Below are 25,778 nucleotides of genomic sequence, written 5' to 3' on the forward strand. Positions count from 1 at the left end.
TTAAAGGAGAAAAATGTTAATAGGAAAGAATTTCGTTGCCGTGCTGTGCATTGAGAGTTCTGGATGATTTTCAAGGTGCCGTGGTGCAGGAAGTATAAATTAAATAGAAAATTGTTTCTTCAGGAGATTTAAAAGAATTAATGAGCTTGTACATAATAAAGTAAAGTTTTACACTGTCAACAAGGTTTAGAAAGTTTTCAACATACACAGTTTTTAGTGTCAAGGAGGAACTCTGGTTTTGGTCTTTTTCTGGCACTAGAAGATCTTTGAGGTCTTCTCCAACCCAAACCATTCCATGATCCACATACCAGTAACAATATTGCTCCTCTAACACTTCAAATATTTTATACATAGCTTTAAAAACTAGAAATTCTCTAGGAAGACTTGGTTTAGAAGAAAAGTTCCCTGTATATTCATTATTTATTAATTCCATCAGATATAACAATGTGTAAATGCATTTTTGAATGCTCTTTGACCTTTGAGGGAAGCAGATCATCAACCTGAACTCAGAAAAAAACCTCTCACAGGTTTCTTTTGGATGAGTGCAACAAAGCTCAAGTGTTAACTCAAGTATCACTGGCAGGCAAAAGTGTTAATCTGTTTCTAATTATTAATTGAAAATTCATATTTACCAGTAGTGCACAGAACAGATGAATAGAACAGTGAATTATGCACATAAATCATCTTTAATGGCACTAAAGTTATTGTAGGGGACTTTTGCTTTAATCAAACTTGACTTGACTTTAATCAAAAGTTAAATTATTTGGTTTAGGCAGGATTTTAGACATTTTCTGCCATAAATAGGCACTAGGCTTTTTCAGAGGTACTTTCTCTTAAAAACCTGTCTGGGGGCTGGATGAACCTCAACCTGCTGGAGAAACTCCAGAGGAAGCCACGGAGATGCTCCAAGGGCTGGAGGACCTCTGGATCCAGGCTGGGAGAGCTGGGAATGTCCAGCCTGGAGAAGAGAAGGATCCAGGGAGAGCTCAGAGCCCCTTCCAGAGCCTAAAGGGGCTCCAGGAGAGCTGGAGAGGGACTTGGGACACGGAATGAAGGGACAGGGCACAGGGAATGGCTTCCCACTGCCAGAGGGCAGGGATGGATGGGATATTGGGAAGGAATTGTTCCCTGGGAGGGTGGTGAGGCCCTGGCACAGGGTGCCCAGAGAAGCTGTGGCTGCCCCTGGATCCCTGGAAGTGTCCAAGGCCAGGCTGGACAGGGCTTGGATCAACCTAGGATAATGGAAGTGTCCCTGCCCATGGCAGGGGGTGGGATGAGATAGTTTTTAAGGTCCCTTCCAACTCAAGACAATTCCACAATTCTATAACTAAGGGAAGGGAATTAAATTTTTATCCTTATTTATTGGTGAAGTTGGAACTGAGGTTTGGTTTAGGCAACCAAAACTGACCAAACATTGATGCCTCATTTGAGTCAACTGTGTTGACCAGCTCTTCCCACATCTGTGGGAGCTGAGCCCCTCCATGCCCATGGAAACATCTAAATTTAAGCGGATTTAGCTCAGCCTTTATCCCTCCTGGCTGTGCTGGGGAGACAAGCCTGCCTGGAGATCCTGATAGCTTTCAATCCCAAATAAAATGCGTGCAGCAGGGATGTGTGGAAGTGACTGGGGGACACGACAGAGGGCAGAAATGAGCTCCACATTTTCTAACTGCTGGAAAACAGAAATAATACCCAAAAGCATCTGATACAGCAAAGCACTTCTGTTTGGGCACCAGAATTGGGCCCTTGTTGCTGATATTCTTCAGAGCTTAACTTTGCTGTGATGTTGCCAAAAGCTGGACAACAACTGATGATGGGGGAAAATATAATTAAGAAATGCAGGGATTCAGACCAGTTATGGAACCACACAGATTTGCTGTTGTTTTCTTCATGTGTCTCCTCTTTTCTCTTCATTTATCTGCTGTTCATTAGTGCCTTGCCTCAATTTAGGCATTTGCCAGCACTGTGAATCCAAACCCACTCTGATCCACCAGGTGCTGTTGCAACAGCAATAAAAATAATTAGTGATAATAAAAATAATAGTGTTGTCATTTGCTTTTATCAGCAGATAAGCTCATGGGACACTGCTCTCTCAAAACACAGACAAGTGTGCTCTTATAAATATGCACAAGGAAATTGCAGGCAGAGAAAAACAGTCATTCATTGAAAATATTGTTGTTCAGAAGAGAGTCAGCTTTGACCTCTTGTACCTAATTATACACAAAAACAAAGATTAAAAGCCTACTAATAATCACCATAAACTATGATTAATGATGGCACGCTTCAGTGCCTCAGATTTCCAGACCCAAGTACAGTAAATTCACTGTTATTTGAAAAAGAAAACAATGTTTGGTATCTCTTTGTTTTGACTTCATCTATTGTTTTCCTTGCCTAAGGATTAGGAACAATCCATCAAAAAATCCTGCAGAAAAATACTTTCTAAGGTTGCCCTCTCCTAATTCTGCAAACACATGAACATTTAGATGCTGTTACTCCCACCACATTCCCGTTGACTTCATAGATAGAACCATGGCATCATGGAATGGTTTGGGTTGGAAAGGACCTTTAAAGATCATCTCATTCCTATATCATAAAGTCACAGAAGATTCTGAGTTAGACGGGACCCACATGATATTTCACTTTATATTATAAAATAAATATATTTGTTTTATATATATATATATATATATATATAAAATATTATCTCATTCTTCCAGTATAAACCTCACCTCCCTCAGGTAGATTCATGTTTCCCACAGTGCCAGAGTTTTAATTTTCAGTAGTTCTGGGGAAATGGTCCACACATCCTTGTCAGGTGTAAAAGAACCTAAAAGTAGTTGAATGAGGAATTTAGAGCCCAGAAGGACTTTTGCCCTTGAGCCAGAATTGATTCAGCACCACTCACTTCAAAATGCAAAGTGTTCAGCCCACCTCAGCAAACCACTGCTCTGGTTAATAATCCCCTTTATTAAGAAAGATGCAGGGAAAACATCATCTCCTAAACTGCAAATGTAGGTCAGGAAAAGTCTATTCTAATTCATGTGGATAAGAGGAGTCTAACGTGCAAATTAGGGCATGGCAGCTGAAATTCCTGGGGATGCAAAGCAGCCTAATAACACCAATTTATTTTTAATGCCTGTTTACTCCTGGAGAAGCACAAAGAGTGGGAACAACAAAACACAAGATTTCAGTTCAGGAAGGAGATGAAGCTGCATTCCCAAAGTACAACTCTAGCAAAGACTTTGCTACTTTTAAAAAACCGCAGATCACAGGTATTTTGGAGGTGGATTTGGGCAGGGGACTAAATTCGTTGCTGGTGGGATGAATCAGCATCAATCAACTGTCCCACCACTGGGATTTCATTGGAAAGAGCAGGAATTAGAAGAAGACAACAGAAAGACTCCTACCAAACAACCCAGTTCTACTCTTGAGTGTCCATCCCTGCAGGAACCACCTCACATTTATCTTTATTGTGTCCTGGCACATCGATTTCCATGGCTTTTGTTAATTTATCAACACAGGGCTGTGCTTTATTCGCTTCCTTCAAGAGCCTCCCAGCAATGTCTGTACCACTGATTTAATTAGCATCCTCTTCACTGTATCCTCCGAGTCATTAATGAAAATATTGAGGAGTATTGGACCAAGAATGGCTCCCCGAGGGGCTGGTAATTCTATTTTGAATATATTTAATATGCCTGGTGACAATAGATTTTGTATTTCTACTGGTTTTTGTTACACCTTGTAATAATGCTGAGACCATCAAGGCTCTTAATAACGTTTGAAATACATGACAAAGGTGCTTTAATCTGAGACTCACAAATCTCACTCAAATTATAAAGGGAAGCAAGTTACAAAAATGTAAAGGCAAAACATAAAAATGGTTACATTTCACAGGGAGAGATTCTTTTTTTTGCCTTTAATCTCCAAATGGAGTTCCAGGCCTGTAGCAGAATACCAAATGTTGGTTTAGGGTGGCTGCAGCGTTTTTTATGTGTACAGCTGTTCTTCCACTGGTATAAGTAGACACATCTGCTCATTAGCAACACAATGTCATTTCTAGTGTCTAATTTTAATTATTTGCAGATGATAGATTCCTTATGCAATGTCTAAAAAAAGTACAGGCCTTCAAAGCTGGGGAGAAATAAATATCCCCTCTGCAAGCAAACTGGGTCAGCACAACAAAAAGCAGATATTAATCTGGAGAACTCCTGTATCAGCACCAAGGCTAAATGCCAGCGCGTTTGGAAGGTCACAGGGAGGAGAAATGGCTCCTGCATTTCTTCTTTATCATGGATACACAAGACATATGGACTGAGAGACGTTCTGAACAAGTCTGGCAGGTGATGAGTTTGTTGTAGGACAGATGGTCCTCAACTGCTGGAAAAACATCAGCCCTGCTTACATTTCCTGCACAAACACAGGCAAGATAAGGACTTATCCCTGACAGGAAGGGGGAAATGAGATGCCCTACAATGACTTTGCTTCTCTGGGTATTCCCAAAGGATAACGAGGCTGGAGAGGAAATTCCAGCAGCCCCTGAGCAGCAGTGGCCACAGGTTTGTCCTTCACTCTGTGGTCAGAGTGACCAAAACCATGGAGTGCTGGCTTCCTCTCTGCCACTAACTCAAAAATCCAAACAGAAAGGCAGAAGGAATGAAAAATTATGGGATTTGTGGACAACAGGCACTCAGCACAAGGAATTGTAGCTGTACCCGAGTTGTTTCCAGTGGGCTGGGAATTATTGGGTACTTTTGAGGAATGTGGGGAGCAGAACTACCCAAACAAGCATCTGGTTCGGACTGTGCTCAGGAAAGAACAGAGCTGAAGGAAGCAAGTGGATTTTTCATTTCTCCCAAACACGTTTTCACAGAATCACAGAATGGTTTGGGTTCAACAGGACCTTAAAGATTATCTTGTTCCATCTCCTGCCATGGACTGGGACACTTTCCACTAGACCAGGCTGCTCTAAAAAGAAATTAGTTTTGTTGTCTGCTTGACTTTTGTACAGACCATGAAAGCAAGAAGGAGCCTTTCTTTAAAGTCACCTTGAACTGGTTGAAATCCCTGACAGATAAAGGACTTCACCCACACACAGGTCAGGAGAACTTCAAGATTAAAGCCCTTTACAGGACTCACATTTGCACCACACCAAACACTCTTATCTGGTATCAGATTGATTTTTCCAAAGGCTCGGAGAAATAGTTTCTGACACCCCACAAAGAGCAGCCAAACTTCCTGATCTGATCCAACATGACACATTCCTCCCCAGCCAGGAGCACAGCAGGGTTTGGAGTTGGCTCAGGCACTGCAGGTCAGTGCTGATGCCAGAAGGGTGATCCCACCAGCATCCCTGCTCCTGGCAATTTAAATCCTGGCTGGAAACCACGTTTCACTTCCATTCGTGCAGGGTTAATTTTCAGCCTGAGCAGAGAACTTTGTGATTGCCAGAGTCAACACAAAGAGCGAGCTTGTATCTGGCTGAAAGTTTGGGGAGAGAGGAGAAAATCACCCTTTTCCCTAACAGGGAAGTCAAATATCACTTTACAGAAACTGTGACACTACAGAAGAGGCACAAAACTGATGGGCTGAAAGTCCAAGTCCCTCTGAATAGACAGCAAGGAGGTGTCAGCAGGACCATGGTCAGGGTGCAACTTTATGGAGACAGTCAGGCTTACAATCTAAAAAATTCTGGAAAGTTCTGAGGATGGCCCCATTGAAAAACCAGGCAATACAGGCTTTGCCCCACACCTCTGCAAACGTTAAAAAATAAAATCACCTACAAAGATTGTTTGGTAGGATTTTTTGCATATCCCATTCATCCCCCTTTTCTGTATCAATGACAAAGAAAACAACATCTCGAGCCCTTACAGAGCCATCCAGAGCAATCCTCTTATAGATCAGATCATCCCTGGGAGAGCAGGAATGCTGAGCAGGGCACTGGAGGCTGAGCAGAAATGACAGCCATATGCCACTTGGCAGAAGTCAGGGGGTTGTTTGTTGCTTTTTCAGTCTCCCAATTCTAATGAATTATAAAACAGAGCCTAAATTAACAGTCAGGAGGACTTTGTCAGGGCCTCACACTTTGGAGACGCTCATCGGGGAGGATCTCTTTCAACTGTTTGATTTGATCAAAGGTTCCTGCTTTTCAATTGACTTCTGTGCACTCCAGAGCTTCCCTAAACAAGAGCCAGGCTCCTTCCCAGGGACAATTTGAATCCCAGTGAGGCGTCAGTCTCTTCTAAAGGACAACTGCTTGGAAAGCAGGAGTTTTTGAATATTAATACACTCATAAAATGATGAACGATGGGACTGGCAGTCTGTACCCTTCAACAACTTGGTACCAACTAAACCAATACTGAAAGGTCTTAATCTGGCACAGAATGTACACATTTGATGTTTAATGACATCAGAACAATGAGGCAAGTCCATTATCTGTGCTGGGGGTAGAAGAGGTGAAATGAGGTTACCTCAAATTCTGGAAAACAATAAAACACACTGAACTTTTGTATTTTTGAATGAGAGCTGTACTCAAGAAGTTCAGCACTTGCTGTATGAGACACTGGATTCACCCAAAGATTGTGCTGAATTTTATGAATAGGAAATCTTCTCATTTACCTTCTTAGTCAAAATCTTCTCATTGGCAGACTGAGTCCTGCATTGCCACAAGGCTGCCTGAATAAAACTCACTGTGTGCACACAGCTCAACCAAAAAGGAGAAAAACGCTACAGGTCAGAGAGGGAACTCTCACTTCCAGTGTCTTTACAGAAAGCCACATTTCCCACAGTCAGCTAAAAGCAGGGAATAGGTACAAATCAAGGCAAAGAAACAATCCCAACTTAGAGACCTTCTACCATCCCCACCTTACAAAACAGAAATTTGACATTGGGACCTTGTGGTTCAGGTTTTTCTCAAATTGAGAAATATGAATGAGGGTGAAGAGCTTTGCAAAATTCTTGGACTGGGATTAGGCCAACAATATCACAGAATCACAGGATCATTTAGGTTGAAAAAGACCTCCAAGACTTCCAAGATTAAGTCCAATCTGCACCTTGTCACCAGCCCAGAGCACTGAGTGCCACGTCCAGTTCCAGTGTTCCATGGGCACTTCCAGGGATGGGGACTCCAAAAAGAAGGAGACAGCCCCTTCCAAAGTTTGACAGCCCCTTCCATGAAAAAATTCCTCCTGGTGTCCAGCCTCTCCTGGTGCAGCATTAAGGAACCATAAAAATACCCAGGTAGAGCAACCTGTGCAAGGCTGGGGCGTGCAAAGTCTTCTGAGAACAATTCCATCTTTTCCAGGGGTAAAGTGATGCTCTCACTTTTGGCAAATTATTATGGAAGAACCACGTGGAAATTCTGTTGCTCCAAGCTTAGATGAAGGTTTGGGAGTGTTTCCACCAAGCTCTGCCGTGCCACACAGATGCCTGAGACAGCTGTGAAGGACTTGGGTATCTCCAGGGCTGGGTGTCACATGGAGACAGGAGCTCATTCCCAGAAGGAATTCAGCCACATTAGCACAGCCTCCTGCCTGGGCTAATTAGGTGATGCTTCCCAGCTGCCAGAAATCCAAGAGTGAATCACACATCTGCCACATCCAGCCTTCTTCTGAAAGCACAGACTGGAACGGTGCTGAACCTCAGTTGTATGAGGATATAAAGACATAATGTCATGATTTTACTTTGGTTTAGAGCCAGAATGAATCATAAATTCAGCTGATGAGTTCATCTGACCTGTTATCACAACTACTACACTTCATCCACATATCAGTGTGCCCAGATAATGAACTTCAGTCATCCTAAAACCCTGAAGTCCTTCAGTCCCTGTTCTCAGTAGGCGACAGGCTGAGCCCAACCACTGCCAAAGTCAAGACTACAGACATGGCAAAAGACTGATTAGATGGGTGTTGTTCAAATTATTTCAGAAAAAAATCCATTCCTCATACCTGGAAGATGAAGAATCATAAATTCCTGCCCATCAGTTCCCAGCTCTGGCAATCAGGATGAATCCAAACATATGAGTGAGACACCTGGACCAATCGTCCTGATATATCAAAACAACCAGCCCATGAGAGTCATGGAAACCCAGAATGGTTTGGGTTGGAAGGGATCCTAAAAACCATCTCACTCCACCTCCTGCCATGGGCAGGGACACCTTCCACCATCCCAGGTTGCTCCAAGCCCTGTCCAACTTGGCCTTGGACATTTCCAAGGATCCAGAGGCAGACACAGCTTCTCTGGACACCCTATGCCAGGGCCTCAGCACCCTCACAGCCAATCATTCCTTGACAATATCCCATCTAAACCAACTCCCTTTCAGTTTGCAGCCATTCTTATTTTCCTGTCACTCCAGGCCCTTGTAAATATTCCTCTCCATCTTTCCTGTAGGCTCCCTGTAGGTACTGCAAGGCCTCAATGATTTTGCCCTGAAGATTCTCTTCTCCAGGGTGAAAGAAAGAAGCCACCCTCTGGTGATGGCCAATTTCTGATAATCCAAAGAAAAAAAAAGCAAGAAAATTATCTAAAACCAAAAACTGGTAGGACAGGAAGAAAAAATGTCTTTCATAAACTCTACAAGAAAACCAGGAAGGCCCAGCAGTGTGATTTGGGGGTGGAGATGGTCTTAGAATCACACAACCCTGGAATGGTTTGGAAGAGACCTTAAAGATCACCTCGTTCCAACCCCCTGCCATAGGAAGGGGTCTTTCTCACTGCAGAGCTCCAAGTTTTTCAGGAATTGTGCAGATGAATTATCCTGAACACAGCTCTGAAGGAGGGGGTTGGAAAGGGAGGCTCATCAATCATCAGCATGGGCCACTGCATCCGACAGATTCACAGGATTCCTTCTCCTGCCTGGAATCAGGCCCCTCTTTTAAAATGATGGATTATCCCATTTGAAAGACTCAAAAGGATGGTGATGGAAAAAGACTCCAATGTTTAATTGCACTGAGGGATGTGAAGCTGCTTCATTCCACAGCGGAGCTTTTTTAGCTCCCAGCTACCACAGCTCGTTCTGGTTTTTTGGGGTCAGGTGCTCAACCTGTCACAAGGCACCTGCAAGGATGACTTGATCATACAATCACAGAATATCCTGAATTGGAAGGGATCCACCAGGATCATTGATCCAATTCCTTGGGGTATCCCAGGACACCCCGACAATCCCACCCTGTCCCTGAGAGCGTTGTCCAAACGCTCCTGGAGCTCTGGCAGCCTCAGGGCCATGACCAATCTCTGGGAAGCTGCTCCAGAGCCCAACCAACCTCTAAAATAGGAACATTTTCCTGATATCCAACCCACCCCCCACCACGACATGGTGTTCTCCCTCCTTCCTGTGTTTATTCCCAGCACTGGGGCAGTTTTCTGGGCTCTATATTATCCTCTTTTTGCCCCTCTTCAAATCCCCAGCAAGCTTTCCTTAGATCCCTGGGATGGCAACAGAGGAACTGCACAAAATGTTCTGATTTCCTGGCCATGCAGACAGAAAATTCCTGACTCAAGCCCTTTCCATACAGGCGGAAGTTGCAACAACCACTTCGGGCTCAGTGGAAGACACTTAGCCACAATAGTCCCTGGATCCCTCTTTGAGTTTCTCTTTCCCGGGATGGCATCACATTTTGGAGGTATCATCTGCAATTTTTTTGTTCCCAGATGCGGTAACAAGTGGCATAATTACGATGGCTGTTCAAATATTGAAATGAGTTACTTGTGTGCAGCGTTTCTGGGAACTGGGAGAAGGGATGAGGTTTATTGGAACTCTATAAACATGCAAAGTGTTTTCTGCACACAGTTTCCCATCTCTGTTTGCACAGATGTGGGTCGTGTCAGCACAAAACCTCTGCCAAGAGGGATAAAAATTAAACCACAGGTTTGGATAAGGCTGATAGGTAGAATGATCCTCTGGTGACTCTGCACAACATCTCTAACCCCTTTTTGCTCCCTTTTTCTAATCACAAAATACACTCTCTACTGCTGAAAAATGTAAAATCTCAAGTTGTGATGAAGGATAACGGGCCTGGGTGGAAATGAAATAAAATAAGGTAAAATGAAATAAAATGAAATTAAATTTAAAAATGAAAAGAAATTAAAGAAAATGAAAAAAATAAAATAAAATAAAATAAAATAAAATAAAATAAAATAAAATAAAATAAAATAAAATAAAATAAAATAAAATAAAATAAATAAAACAGAATAAAATAAAATAAAATAAAATAAAATAATAAAATAAAATAAAATAAAATAAAATAAAATAAAATAAAATAAAACAAAATAAAATAAAATAAAATAATAAGGTAAAATAAAATAAAACCAAAATAAAGCAAAATTTTGGTTTTTTATCTTTTACATTTTTTAAATTTTAAATTTTTTTTTAATTTATTTTAAATTTTATTTGGTTTAAAAAACCAAAATAAAGCAAAATAAAATAAAATTTTTTAAAAAAGGTAATGTAAAAAAAATAGAATAACAGAAATTTTGAAGATGCAAAGAAATAGACTCCAATTGAAGAGACAAAAGAAATTACAGAATAAACTGTCATCATCAAAGTTGAAGAGAATTTTCCATTGTCTCCCGTGCCACTCTGTGGGAATTTTCCCAGCCCGGGCAGCTGTAAGGGAGGAGGGGCACTCGGAGCTTCTGTGCTCCCATTCTCCCTCTCCCTCTCTTTCTCTGTCAATAAATGTCTGCAATCATATTCCTGAGCTCCAGTGTGATTTCAAGGTTCATCTCTTCCATGCAGCTCAAACACTAATTATCCCAGCTGTAATTAGTAAGATAATTAAATACTGGCTCGCTCATCACTCTACCTTGTGTCGGGTCATGATTCTCCCAGAAGACCTTGAGCAGTTGCTCAAAGCTGATGTTTTGTGGCTCAAACACCACCCGGACGGCCTCGGTGTGCCCAGTTCTGCCTGCAAATTCAAAATAAAATCAGATTTCAGCAGTGACAATTAGCCAGGGCACGCTCAGGGTTTTGTCTCTGCGATTCCAAGCACAGTCCTTTGGTTTTGTTTTATGTTTTCCTAAAAATACTCTGATTTAACACCACTTACACCTGATCATTTTGCACTATATTTTATATTTATGTCAACCCTATTAAATCTGTTTGTTCAGATAGGGCCATCATGAAATAAATTATGCAGAGACAAAGAGAGAAAACAGTGATGCTATTACAGCAGTTTGTTAGCTTAATGGAGAAAAAATTAATAATTCCAACAAATATATAACTGAAAACCAGCAAAATATTTGAAATATTCCAAATAAAGCATTAAAATATGAAACTTCTGTGTCTAAGCTGTCTTGTCTGGGTTTCGTTTCCGTGGAGATATGGATAAAATAGTTGATTATTAAATAATTATCATTACTATAAAATATCAGTAATATTGATGATGATAAAAACAAATGTCAAGGGTGTGTTTACACACGATCATACAAATAATTCCAAACTGTTTCACAATATCCAACAGGCTCAGAGGTGTCAAAGAAAGCCTGGCTGAACTTCAAATTTTATGACAGCAGAAATACAAGGAAGATTAGCAGATATTACAGCACTTACAAAAACATTATTCCTATTTTTCAGTTACAGTTTGCATAATTTCTTTCATTTCTGACTTGTTTATGACTCACAATACTATTGAAAGATCCAACTTCTGAAGGATCTGGCCACATAATTCATTTAAATTTTAATTAATAGTGATATTGATGAGTGCTCAGACTTCTCAGGTGAGAGTCCACTGAACAGAGTGCATTTTAGGTTTTATATATGTTTTATATTTTATAATTTAAAAATTAAACATTCATGAATGAGGGTAAAAAAACCCATCCTTCAATTAAATCCTAAGAAGCAAATAACAAAAGAATAAACTGGATCTGCCTTTTGGTGGGGATGTACTAAGCCCCTTGATCACATTAGGGAGGTTTTTATTTAATTTACACCAGCACAAACTCCAGAATTGTTCCATTGAATTCAACAGAATCAAGGAATTCCACACAGGGTGAATCTGGCCCACCCACTGCTGGCTCCTGAATGAGCTGTCACCAAACAAGAAAAATCAGATTCTGTGAGTGACTCAGGGGGGCTCAGTAAAGGCATGAGGAGAAATTTAAATTTTAAAAAAATAGAGACAAATAAAAAGGATGCTGGGAAATATTTAAGAATCACGATGGGGCAAAGTGTGACAGCATTTTATCTGTTAACAGGGCACCTGAAACAAAACCTAAATGAGGCACAGAGAGCTGATAAAAGGGATTTGAAAGACTGGGATTAAATTTGGTCTGGAATGCAGAGGAATAAAGGAGGACACATCTCAGATATCTCTAGTCTAGATCTGATAAAATCAAATTGCTCCCCTATCTCAGTGTAGCAAAGATCTGCTCAGTGAGATGAAAAGAGAATATCCAGGTTTCCTGGGAGCTGGAGTGAAGCCAGGTCCCCATGTCCCACAGGATGTCCCCAGCTGTGACCCAATTCCTCTCTGCCTTTTACAGTCCAGGAAAGCACCTCATTACCTGAAGCCAAATTCAGATGGTGGGAAGGAGGAAGGATCACCCATTCAGCAGAATAAAAACACAAGTTAGAGATAATTGGCTCAACAATGAAGTGAAATGGTCTTCAACAAGAACAGACGGCCAGCTTAGGTCAGCGATGGAATTTATTCCAGATTTCGTGGTTTAATGCCATTGATCAGCAAAAATAACCAATTTGGTGGTGCCCAAATTGGGACTTTTGCTGTAGCTTGAGGAAAAAACAGAGAGAGCACAACCAGTGGCGTGTCCAGCTCGCCCAAGCCAACATTGTTCTCGTCAGTCACACAGGCGCAGGGCGGGCGTGGCACATCTCGGTGGGGAGGTGTCCTAGGGTGACCTTAGGATGCTTGAATCCCCGTTGCTGTGTGCTGTTCATGCTGGATATTCTGTTCTGTGCCTTCAGGACTGGCTCTGAAGAGTGAAAGTTTTGTTTTGGTTTTGTTATCAGCCTGCTCCCCCACGGCTGGCGGGACACCAAGACAGGACAGCTCATAGTGCTGCTTTTGCTTTTGGCTTTGCTCTTGCTTCTGCTTTGCTCCTGCTTTGCTCTTGCTTTTTCCTTCTGCTCATTAGTTAATTCAGCTAAGCAGTCCGAATTTTTCCCTGGGCTGTTTGTCCTTTCCCATTTTTGGAACCACTCGAACCTGCTCTGGACTGGGCCCTGGCAAACACGGAGAGTTTGCACCTTGTGGCTGCAGCAGCTGCCCCTGGGCTGGAGGGACTGATAACAGAGTGACCACCCCAGGAGAGACTTTCTGAATTTGTCACCTTTTTCAGAGCAGTGACAGAGTGGTGTCACCCAGTATTGTTCATTTTGTGCACTGGGGGTGCTGTGCCTGTTAAACAAACAGGTTCTTTCCACTTCTCTCCAAGGAATCCTTCCCGAAATGGTTGGGGAGAGGGGCCGTGTGGGTTTGCTTTCTGGAGGAGTCCCCTTTTGGAGGTTTTCTCCCAAATTTGCCCTAAACCAGGACAGCGTGGCATGGAAGTTTGCATGGCAAACTTGGTATGGCACATCTCTGTGGACATGGCAGAGCAATTTGCATGGCTGTTTGCACAGGCAGGGTCGCAGGTTTCCTCCTGCTCGTGGGGTTTTTTAGTTTGTCGTTTGCTGTGTTTTTGTTGGTTGGTTTGGGGTTTTTTTTTTGGTTTTTTTGTTAGTAATGGTTTTTACATTATAAAAAACTTCAGTTAGTGAAAGTGTATGTAGCCAAACAGAAGTCTCCAAAAAGGATATGTCTGTCCAGACCCCTTCCTGTGCCAGGTGTTTGAGTTTATCAGTGGCAGCAGGGGCCGTTCCAGAAGAAGCCTGCCTGTGGTGTGAACAGGTGAACGATCTCCTTTCTCTGGTGGCCGAGTTAGGGAGGAAGTAGAAAGGCTAAGGAATATCAGGGAAAGTGAAAGGGAAATAGATTGGTGGAGTTCCACCCTTCCATCCTTGAGGGAGACCCACCAGGAGTCAGAGGGCTCCCACTCCTCCCACCATCAATAGGAAGACACACCTGGTGGATGAAGGGGACTGGAAATGGGTCCCTACTCCAAGAGGTAACAAAAATTCCTCCCGACCCCCACCACCTATCCAGGAGCCACTTCAGAATTAGTATGAGGACCTGGATTAAGAGAGTCAGCCAGAGATGTAGAAGAAAATCATCTGCCCAGTGAGCCTCCCACTCAGGATTTACCTGTCAGAAAGATCACCACTTCTGACATCAAAAATGAAAGAAGGGTAGTTGTGGTGGCTGACTCCCCTCTGAGGGGAACAGAGGGTCCCATTTGTCAACCAGACCCATCCCACAGGGAGGTCTGCTGCCTCCCTGGAGCCCAGGTACAGGGTATCACTGAGGGACTGCCTGGGCTGTTTCAGCCCTCTGATTATTACCCACTGCTGATACTCCAGCCTGGCAGTGATGAGATAGAAAAGAGCAGCATCAGGGCAAGTAAAAGGGACTTTAGGGCACTGGGTCAAGTGCTTGATAGGGCAGGAGCACAGGTAGTGCTCTGCTCAGTCCCTTTGGTGACAGAGAAAAACAATGAAAGGAATAGCAGAGTCCACATTATCAACAAGTGGCTCAAGGGCTGGTGTCATCAGCAGCAGAATTTTGGGTTCTTTGATCACGGGGCAGCTTTTCAGCACCTGGACTGCTGGAACTGGATGGGCTCCATCTCTCTGTTAAGGACAGAAAGATTTTAGCTCAAGAACTGGCAGAACTCGTTGAGAGAGCTTTAAACTTGGTTTGAAGAGGAAGGGGATGCAGCTGGGCTGTCTGGAAGCAGGCCCAAGGGTGGTAAGCCTGAGTTAGGGGTGAAATCAGTAGCCAAGCAGTGGTGGAGTCCCCATCCCTGGATGTGTTTAAAACAAGACAGGATGTGGCACTCAGTGCCATGGTTTACTTGAGGTGTTAGGGCATGGATTGGACTCAATGATCTTGAAGGTCTCTTCCAACCTAGCGATTCTGTGTGATACTGTGTGTGACTGTACAACTAAAATCAGATTAAAGAATGGCTTCTGACTTCAGTATTTTTATTTTCTGTAAGCCAACATGAAGCTTATGAAAGGTTTTTATCACTCAGGAGCAAATTATTTGTCTAAGATGAACCTGTGGTTTAGAACACAGGAAAGTTTCCTAAAGAACCTAAAAACAACAGAGGTTTTACCTTTCCTCCTGACTGAAACAGCAATTACACCTTGTCAACACTGCCTGCTCCTGCTAATCCAGAAGTTCAAAGGATCAGCCTCCTTTTTTTCCCAGAATAAGGAAATAATGGTGCTCCTTTGAGAACTATAGCCTGACCTCATGAAAAATATCCTCAGATGTGTGGCTAAGAGACTGTTAGAATAGATTTAAAATCAATATTCAGCCTCAGGGGAAAAGAAAGGAAGTAATGCTGCTGGTCCTACCAGATTCACCTCTCATTTTCCTCAAAGCTTTCCACAGTACAGTGGATTTTCTTTCTGCTGTGGCTATTCCTAATAACAATCTTGGCATTGGTGACTTTTTGCATTAGGCTTGAGCCTGGCTATGAAAACAGAATAATCCCATTTCGTTTGTGCCTCACACACTTGGTAAATCCAATGCCAAAAGAGCAGGGCATCAACCCAGCTGACTGCTCCTCTGGATGGTGAAAAAAACAATTGAAATATTTCTAATCAAACCATTTTTGTAAGAGTTCTTAAAATGGAGAGGCAGCAATCAAAGAGAAACAATAAGCCCACTTGTTCTCCAAAAACCCGCGTGTCTTTCACATTCAACAGCCTGACACTGAGGAGCTGCAAGGATTTCAAATGATGTGAGTGGGAGATGTGATTCTCTCAGTGACATCCAGCTCTTCACCTTAGTGCCTCCTTCAGAGTTCCTCCTGAAATGTCCACTTATAATGTCAGAGAGTCACGCTGTCCTCAGTTCACCCTCTACTTTTAATTAGCAGATCTTTAATATCCCACAGTAAAAGTCTGAACAAGTGTGAACATTTCTAGAGCCCTCAATGTCTGGATCACATTTTGAAAATAATTTATGGAATTATAAATATAATTCCATGTGCTGCTCACTGTGCAAACAGAAACCCTTTCTTTATCACAGCCATTATCACATTTCCAATGCTGGAGCTCAGTTCCTTCAGCTCTGGAAGGGCTTTAACCATTGAAGAACCTCCCAGCAGAAGGGAAGACTTTATTACACCGAGGCAGAGAGGGCTGAGTGCCAAGAGCAGATTGTCTGTTTATCCTGGACTCATTTCCCACTTAGAAAACACAGCCTCTCCCAGAGGATTAACTCCAGCGAGCTCCTTCAGTGGGGATTCCAACCCTGGCAAAAATGTCCCCCCGCAAAGAGCAGGAGAAAAAGACATCTGAGTGACACCTTTTCAATTCCTTTCCTTCCTAAGAGCATTTAGACTCTCACCTTCTTAATCATGTCCCAGGTGAGTGCCCAAACTGAGGGATTAGGGAAGAGAACTCATTCTCTTTAACTGGCTGGATCCAGGGAGCGTTTAATTATCTCCAGCAAAGTGGAGCAGCTTCCTAGGGCTGGCTGGAGAGCCCCTCACTTGGGAGTGTCCCAGCAGCCACCTGGGTGTCAATTCCACCCGGCCCTGCCTCAGGTGAATTAAATTCTACAGTGCAAAATTCCCAAAACTACTCCCTCCTGCCTCGATTCTGCAATAAAAAAGGACCTGGCTCTTTTGAGAAACAAGGTCCTGACTCCAGTAAATCACAGAATCCCACAATAGTTTGGGTTGGAAGGGAGCACAAAAACTGTTTTGTTCTGCTTATTTGTACTCAGGTCTATTTAACAGCTCTTCATTACAAGAATGGCCCAGAGTCTGAGGAACAACTTATCCATTACAGCTCCCGCTCCCAGTGTGTTCCATAAAGAGCAGATAATGACTTCTCACACATTTTCAAAGAGTTCTCAGAAAATAATTCCTTCTTTTCTCACCTCTTCCAGGAATCCCTGAACTGCCCATCCTTGTCTCACCAACAACACAACCTCTTTGGGATCCCAGATTGGTTTGGGTTTTGGTTGGAAGGGACCTTAAAGATCATCCAGTGCCATCTCCTGCCATGGGCAGGGACACCTTCCACTATTCCAGGCTGCTCCAAGCCCCATCCAAGCTGGCCTTGGACACTTCCAGGGATCCAGGGGCAGCCACAGCTTCTCTGGGCTGTGACCCTGTGCCAGGGCCATGATGCCAATGTGGAATGTAAAGAAACACAACCAAGCTTCATCACTCACTGATTTGGAAGTCTGTTATCCAAGTCACAGCCCAAGTGAAAATGCAAAATACTACCCAAAAAATGGTCATGGGAACATCTTTTAAACATCTCTTTCTCCAAACTAGCCAGGGAATTTTTATTAAGTCATGGTTATTGCTTCCAAAATTTGCAGTGCCTTCCTATTTGTTAAATAAATAAACTGAAGATTCAGCACCAAAATATTGAGAGCCCACATTTTGGGTGTCCCCTTCCCTTTACATTTTTCCCTTCAAACCAATGAGGATAAAAAGAATGGAAATAATCCCAGATTCATAGTTTTTTAATAAGAGTCCATTAAAATATTTTAATTCCTGCCCCACACTGTAAGAATTTAATGGAACAGACCCTTATTTTGCACTTCTGCACTGGCACTAACATGTGGCTAATTTATTTTACCTCCTTCTTTATATTTTAAACCACTTTAATGACTTTACCAGAACTGAACTAGGAGATAATGCTTGGTTTATTAACCACTGTGAATTTCTGCTTTAGAAAATATCATTCTTTAACTTCTCAGTGTGATCCACACTCTTTTTTTATTCAGTTTTATCAAAACATGTCAATCCTCTCCAGCAAGAAGCCAATTTATCACTATGGGCTGGCCAGTCCTGCAGTTCTAAATCAAAATAAATTGTCCATAAATTCTAGAAACTTCCTGAAACTTCTGCCTGGACCACAGAAAATCAAGTATTTTTTAATACCTACAGAAAGTAGCACATACAGCAGCTATGGTGTGGTGCCTCTGCAGAGAAAATGCTATTAAATTTTGTTTATTTGGTTTATTAGAGGACCGGTGAATCACCCAGTAAGTGAAAATTCATAAAGATAAGAAAATTTGCTGATAAAACAATGAACTGCTATTTCTGGTGCCTTCTAGAATGACTTCATTTTTTACCCCTTAAAAACAAAACCAAGAGAATAAAATTGCCAGTAAAAAATAGGGTTGAACGTGCTGTTATTGTTACTTTTTTTCACAGAAATGCTCATATTTTTCACTAAACTACCTGAATTAAATTTAAAAAGATTGGCAGTTTTCACAAAAAATACTGATTTTTTTTTTAATCTGCCAAACAAAAGTACTAAATGAACCTGCTTCTTATTTGCAAGCAGTTAAAATTTCTGTGGCAGAGCTGTAAAAATTTTCACTGTTGTTTGCTAAAATCCTGTCTGTTCTTTAGCAGCAAAATGGGTTTGATAAACAGAGTATTGATTGGTTTTGCTGAACAGAATATCTGGAAACGAGACCACTGCTATAAACCTTTTTTATTTGTAAAATGCCCGTACATTGAACAGCCAATAAAAGGGGGAAAATAAATTATATAAACCTGCTGGAAAAAAAGAAGATGGCAAAACTTTCCTTGTTCAGCATAGTTATGATAGGTTATGTTTTTATAGGGTGAATGTCCACACGAAAAGCCCTTAAAAGGGGATTATTTTAGACTCCCTCTGGCCTGGTCCTGTGGACCAGATGCTGTTCCCAGTGGGAATGTGCTCCTAGAAAAGATATTCTGGTTTAATTTCAGCCAAGTGAAGGAAAAATATCGAAGATGGGCTTATAATTAACACCATGGACCTATGGAATACAAGGTCTTGTCAGCCAAACTCCATTTCATCCTCCCATGAAATTACAAGTCTGGCTGTAATAAATGTGGGATGTAATAGCACGGATGGAACTTAGGCTTTATTAGTGCATTTGACTTATTACTTCATGACTGATTAAAATATTAACACTCCCCCATATCGATAGTGCACATGTTAAGTGGATTAAGAATTGTCTAAATGACATCTCTGAAAGAAAAAAATTGTCCAAAGGGAACAAGGCTTGAATGGCAGCATTTTTATCTGTGCTCTGCAGGGACTGCTACAGAGCCTGTTGCTCTTAAAGCCCTTCATCAGGAATTCCAAAGAAATATAAAGTCTCAGTTTATAAATTCTGTGGATCACTCGGATAAGGAGCTGATGGGATGGTCTTACAAAGCCATTTCTTGCTGTGCTGGGGCCACTGGATCAAAAATGTATTAAAGAAGTCAGAGGTAAAAATCTCTGCTGGAGGGAAAAAGTGACACACCTGGTACCTGCAAATGGGGAACAACCTTGGAGGTAAGGGCAAGGGTGGAAATAAACATGGAATTTCATTGGCATACTGCAATAAAAGGAAATAGGGCCTGAATTGGGATGTCAAAGAGAAAAGGGGTTGCAGGAACAGCTCTGGTGAGATCAACCCTGACACTAAGACGTCCTGAAAAGTCATTTCAGTGGCAGCCACCAGGTGCCAGATGAATTTACCCTTTCCAAAAGAAACCCCTGGAGGCTTTTAACTCAAGGAGATGAGCATGGAAGGGGATGCAAAAAGGGCCTTTGAGAAAGCAATGGGAAGGCAGATCAAGAGTCAGAGGTAGGGATGGAAACCAGGGAATTCCCAAATGGAAACCAGCTTTTAGATATGGATGTGGAAAACGGTCCCTGCTCAGTTGCTCCACTGGATCTCGGGTTGTTCCTCTAAACCCATTTCCTATAAAGCACCCCTCCATTTCCTGACATTTTCAAATCAGATCAGATTTCCTTCTGGGAGAGACACTTCAGTCAAATATCAGCTAAACTTGAAGGAAAAAGTGATAGGTCTTGATAAAACAGTAACACGATGAAACATAATGATCTGTAATATAAAAATGTCAAACTAAATAATGCAGGGAGCCCTTACCAGCCTTAAAGGCTGGGAATATATGAGTGAATTTTCCCTTTTTCCTTTGTTCATTTGGCTTTAACGAAGCTTTTCTATGCCAAACTCATCTGTGCAAAGAATTGGGACTTTTGAGTTATCTTCTTGTCATCATGGTTGATGAGGAAGACTCTGACCCAACTACAAGTTCTATATCATTTTTATATAGTGGAGTTGAAATCTTTTAGCTATGTAGTTTGGAATAGGAAAAAAATCCATATTCTCACATCAAAAAATTTCTCATTTAAAGCCCAAATTTAACCCTTAACTGACACATCCAATGGACGAAGCCTTTACATTCCAATAAACTGCATTTCCTGGCAAGTGGGTTATGCCAAGGTACTCCCTGGAAGTTGGATGGGACTTGGAGCCCAGAGAAGCTGTGGCTGTCCCTGGATCCCTGGAAGTGTCCAAGGGGAGGCTGGACAGGGCGTGGATCAATCTGGGTTGGTGGGAGGTGTCCCTGCCCATGGCAGGGGGTGGCACTGGATGAGCTTTAAGGTCCCTTCAAACCCAAAGCATTCTGTGATTTTATGCTTAAAATTATCACATTACAGGGAAGATTTAGTGACTGACAATTTCAGATTCTGTGTTGAGGCAGAATTCAGTCTTGAACTGCTCAGTTTAGGTTCCAGTTGGATCTTTAGGCTGAATGAACTGTTTCCTCAAGGGAAATAATGGAATCACAGAATGGGTTGGGTTGGAAGGGACCTTAAAGCCCATCCAGTCCCACCCCCTGCCATGGGCAGGGACACCTTCCACCATCCCAGGTTGATCCAAGTCCTGTCCAGCCTCACCTTGGACACTTCCAGGGATCCAGGGGCAGCCACAGCTTCTCTGGGCACCCTGTGCCAGGGCCTCCCCACCCTCACAGGGAACAATTCCTTCCCAATATCCCATCTAACCTTTCCTCAATAGCCCAAATATTGAGTTTTACCCATTTGCTTCAACTGTGACTCGTTCAGAAGAAGGCAAATGGAGGATTCCCTTTTGGCTGGAAAGGGAATGATATCCCAGGACACGGCAGGAGCAGAAGACCCAAATCTTCAGAAAAGAATTTTAAGACATGATTTATTGCCAAAAATGGGTGTAATGTCCCCAGCCAAAGCAATACTGGGGGTCTGCTCTTGTACAGAAAAAGCTCAGATTTAAAAGTCAATAATAAATACATAAACATACCTGGATTTAGTAACCCAGCTTCAATCTATAAAGGAAATTGTTTTCATGTCAATATAACAGAAAACATGATTGATTTTTTTTCCTGAAAACTTTACAGCTTTTAGCTGCCAAGCCTCTGCGCCACTGTTATGCAACACAAAGAATTTCCTTAAATAAATGGGTGTAACAGAAAGTAAAGAGTAATAGGAATGTGAGGAATATGTCATATGAGAAGAGCTTTAAAAAGTGATAAATGGAGGTAAATATAATACCTGGGAACATCTATTAATAGCAAGCTGGAGAGCTGGAAAATAATAACTAATCTGGAATTTTAAAAACAAGAAATTAGAGAAATATATTCCAATATTTAATATTTTCTATCAGAGTTACAAAAATTGTGGGTTTCTCCTTGTCTCTCTGGAGTGAATCCAGTAAGAGATTACTGCTTGGAGGAGATCTCTGATTAAAAGGTTTGGTTTCTGAAATGTGACAGTTCTGAAGATTTCTGAAGCTGGAAACCACCAAAGAGTTTAGAAAAAATTGTGCAGATTTTAATACCTGAGAACTGTAGACAAAACGCCAAAAAGGATGAATTTTTGTATTTACTCTGAAAGCTTCTCCTTCATAGATGATTTTTATTAAACTACTCTGACAGTTCTATTATAAACATAAATAAGACTGGGATCATGGTTTCCCTCCTGATTTCCCCAAAACAAATCTGCAAAAAGCAATAGAGGTGACCTGGTTTCACCAGAGAGCATCAAAGTGCAAAGAGAAGGCAACAGAGCAAAGTTTGTGATGACAAACAGACACTCAGAGGGCAAAAAGGGAGCTGGGATGAAAATTCAGAATTAATTTGCACTAGACAAATACTTCTAAGTCCATCAAAACTAATAAAAGAATTCTAGAAAGTTCTAAAAACGCCCAATGCTGAAAAAGTCTTTAGGAGAAACTATTAAAGAGATTCAAAAAATAAAATTTCGACAATTTATATATCTAGAACAGGAATAAGACACATAATTAATTAAAATTATATGTAATCATTTCATTTACAGTACTTTCCCTTAAAGAGCTTTAGAAATCCTGCTCTTTCTTTTAATTATAAATTGCAGCCATTGCCCCTCCTCAAGTGATATTCCTGCAAGGTTATTGAATGAGGGGGCTAAAAATTTGCCCAGTAAAGATACTAAAAATTGTAGTAGAGATATTAAAAATTGAAGTAAGGTCAGAAACTGGGAGATCAGGAATTTGCAGTCATGGGTGTGTGGTAAGAATGTCTGCAAAGAGCAAAAAAGGAGAGTTCAAATCACAAAAAGTTACAAAATTGGTTGTCTGGTTGATAAAAAGATATTTAAACCCCTGAAAACTCTGTTAATCAAAAGAGTTTGGAGGCAGAAAATCATCCTGGGAATTCATTTTTGCTTCAGCTCCTTGACTGTAAGTTTATTTTTCCCAACCGCCCTCACGAAGGTCCCTGCAGGGAGAAGAATTTTGCTCCATGCCCAGCATCATCAGAGGCTCCATTCCAGAATATCCCATTTCTGACTGTGGAGAGAGGAATTCCTCATTCCTGGAATCTGAGCACAAGCCCCCACTTAGTGGTGAGAAGAATTTTCTTAAGGACTTGTGAGAAGCACACTCCACAAAGCCCATTAAGCACAGAACCAGATCAAACACCAGCTGAGAGACTTCTACAGCTGCACAGCCCAGGTCTGAGACCAGGCTTAAAAAACAAAGAGGAGTACATCAATCACTGGCCTTCAATAAATCTTTACAGATATTTCTCCTTTTTTTTTTTTTTTTTTTTGTGGCCAACTTTTTAGACATTATTAATTCTCAATTTCAATGAATGGCTCTGCAAAGCTTAACCTCAAGAAGTCACATAAAATGAATTATTACCATGATTAATTATGCTGGGATAAGCCAATAAGAGCAGCCTTTATTTCAGACACTAATACAATTAATTAAAATTAGTTCCAGTAAACAGTGCAGTGCTCACACAAAACAAAAAGTATTTTTGGTTTTTTTTCTTTTGCTAAAATGTAAATACCGTAATTCACATTAGACCAGTAAAACCATTTCCCTCCAGTTAAAGCCTAATGAACATCCACTGTATTTGATTATCCATTATTTCTGTTCAACCAGCCCCAAATCAAGAATTTTCAACTATACTTTTATATTCCCATTTAAACTTCTTTATATTCCCATTTAAAGGAGATCATTTCAGCAAAGCAAAGAAAGGATTTTTAATTCAAGTGAAACCAGTACTCCGTGACATTTACTCATCCAAAAAGGAATGACCAATTTGAATGCCCCAAGAGTATTTAGAAGACAATAAGAAAAAAACCCTGTTGTCAAATTATTTAAAAAAAACAAAACCCAGAGAATTAATAAATGGAAATAATGTGGATCACTGAGCTCTCATTTATGGATTTGTACATTCCTAATACTTGGAGAATTCCTTGGAATTTAGAAACAACTCTGGCAAAAGGAGGGGCACAAATTTCCTTTCTCAGAGCTAGCATTCCTTGGAGGTTTTTTTTTTTCTTATATTGAAATGAGCTCTGGTTTTGCTGCACTGGAAGATCCTCTGGCCAAAAGCTGAGGTTACATAAATCCGACCTGGAATAAAATGTGATTTTGCAACACTGAGGGAGAAATGCTTGACATTATTTATCTTCTTAGGACATCATGGAATCACAGAAGGGTTTGGGTTGGAAGGGAGAATAAAGATTACCTCATTCCAACCCCTGCCATGGGCAGGGACACCTTCCCCTATCCCAGGTTGATCCAAGCCCCAGCCTGGCCTTGGACACTTCCAGGGATCCAGGGGCAGCCACAGCTCCTCTGGGCACCCTCTGCCAGGGCCTCTCCACCCTCCCAGGGAACAATATCTGCCCAATATCCCATCTATTCCTGCCCTTGGGCAGTGAGAAGCCATTCCCTGTGTCCTGTCCCTCCATCCCTTGTCCCAAGTCCCTCTCCAGCTCTCCTGGACCCCCTTAGGCACTTGAAGGGGCTCTGAGCTCTCCCTGGAGCCTTCTCCTCTCCAGGTGAGCACCCACAGCTCTCCTAGCCTGGCTCCAGAGCAGAGAGACTCCAGCCCTTGGAGCATCTCCATGGCCTCCTCTGGATTCATTCCAGCAGCTCCACATTTTCTTTTTTCAGCAGGGATAGAGAGCCCAGCAAAAGACAACAGCCATATCCCACAGGGTGGAAGGCTCAAATGGGACATTTGGAGAACCTCTGTCACCAGGAGGACCGTCCTGCAGTGCATCCCTTCTGTAACCTCCACCCTGGAGCTGTTCCTGAATTGGCCTGATGGCCTGATGAGTGTTGGAGATGGTCCTTGGAGACCATGGAGATCTTGGAGTAAAGACCTCCCACCCCAATCTCCAGGATCCTATTTCTTGACTCTAATTATAGCCACAAATCACAGCTCATTCTCACCATTCTCCATTTTAAATCAGAGATTTATTTTAGGTGAATCAGACCAGTCTGAACATACCAAGAAACTCTGGCATCTTAAATACCTTTAGCAGAATTTAGGAGTGATTTTACTTGCAAATACACAGTACTGGGAGCTGTCCCAGGTGCTGGGATTAGATCTCTTCCTTTGTCAGTTGTTGGAATGGTCACTCCATGGTATTGGATCATCCTGTAAATGTCTCTCTCCCTACACACACAGTATCCAAGGACAGGCTGGACAGGGCTTGGAGCAGTCTGGGATTGTGGGAGGTGTCCCTGCCCATGGCAGAGAGTGGAATGGGATGAGCTTTAAACTCCATTGTGGGATTCTGGGATTCTGTCATTCTATTAAACTAAATTTTTAAATAATTTATACACACACACACACACACACATATATATATATCTATATATATATATATATAAAATATTTTTTTATATTTTTTATTATGATTCCACGAATAAATTTGCACAGATGTAATTCCTGAGTTGGGAAATAAGGCAGGACAAAAATGAACCCTCCCCACAAATGGGGTTTAAGTGTGTGAGGATGGCCCCCTGTGTTATGGGTCATACAAGAGCTCTCACACCTGGAATGGTTCAAGGATCAGAAATGGATGTGTGCAAATAGTCATAACAAATTATCCTCTCTCATATTTTCTCTTCCTAAGCCTTCCAGAAGTCCCAACTCTGCTATGGCCTGGCCCAGCTGTTATCAGTCACATGAGAGACTCTCCTTTACAAATCTTCAGAATTAAAGCCGGGATTAAAAATAAAAATAATACAAAAGAAACCCCACCAACTTGCATTTAGCAAGCGTATAATAAAAATTAAAAGATACTAATAAATACTGTGCTTATAAGCTGGTCTAAATCTATCCAAAATGCCCCGCAGTGAAGTCTTACATCAGTTATTATTGAAACATTAAATGCTTTTCTTCCAGGCTTCCAGCAATCAATTTAACTTTCAGTCATCTTGTCCCCATATGTGCTGCTCCTGTTGATGAAATGGCTATTAATAAAGGAATAGATGGCTATGAATCAAAGCAAGCTCTACTTAATCACATTAATCCAGAGTATGTTAAAGGCTTCAATTTTCTAAATAATTTTGGGCTTAATGCCTCTGAGATGGGCAGACTGCTCTATTGATGCAGCATCTGGT

The 25,778-nt window shown here is 41.6% G+C and overlaps 1 protein-coding gene across 3 annotated transcripts in view; it reads right to left on the bottom strand.

Moving 5' to 3' along the window:
- The window catches only part of MSRA (methionine sulfoxide reductase A), a 238,867-nt gene that overhangs the window by 86,356 nt on the left and 126,733 nt on the right, over nucleotides 1–25,778 (bottom strand). For 2 of the 3 annotated variants that reach the window (XM_059843113.1, XM_059843114.1), the window contains exon 4: nucleotides 10,800–10,904. The exons of the other annotated variant lie outside the window; for it this stretch is intronic. In XM_059843113.1, the coding sequence (XP_059699096.1) occupies nucleotides 10,800–10,904 (105 nt within the window). The remainder of the gene's footprint in view (nucleotides 1–10,799; nucleotides 10,905–25,778) is intronic. 3 annotated transcript variants of the gene reach the window in all.

The sequence above is a fragment of the Haemorhous mexicanus genome, chromosome 3, assembly GCF_027477595.1.
Source record: "Haemorhous mexicanus isolate bHaeMex1 chromosome 3, bHaeMex1.pri, whole genome shotgun sequence".
NCBI classification, from domain to species: domain Eukaryota; kingdom Metazoa; phylum Chordata; class Aves; order Passeriformes; family Fringillidae; genus Haemorhous; species Haemorhous mexicanus.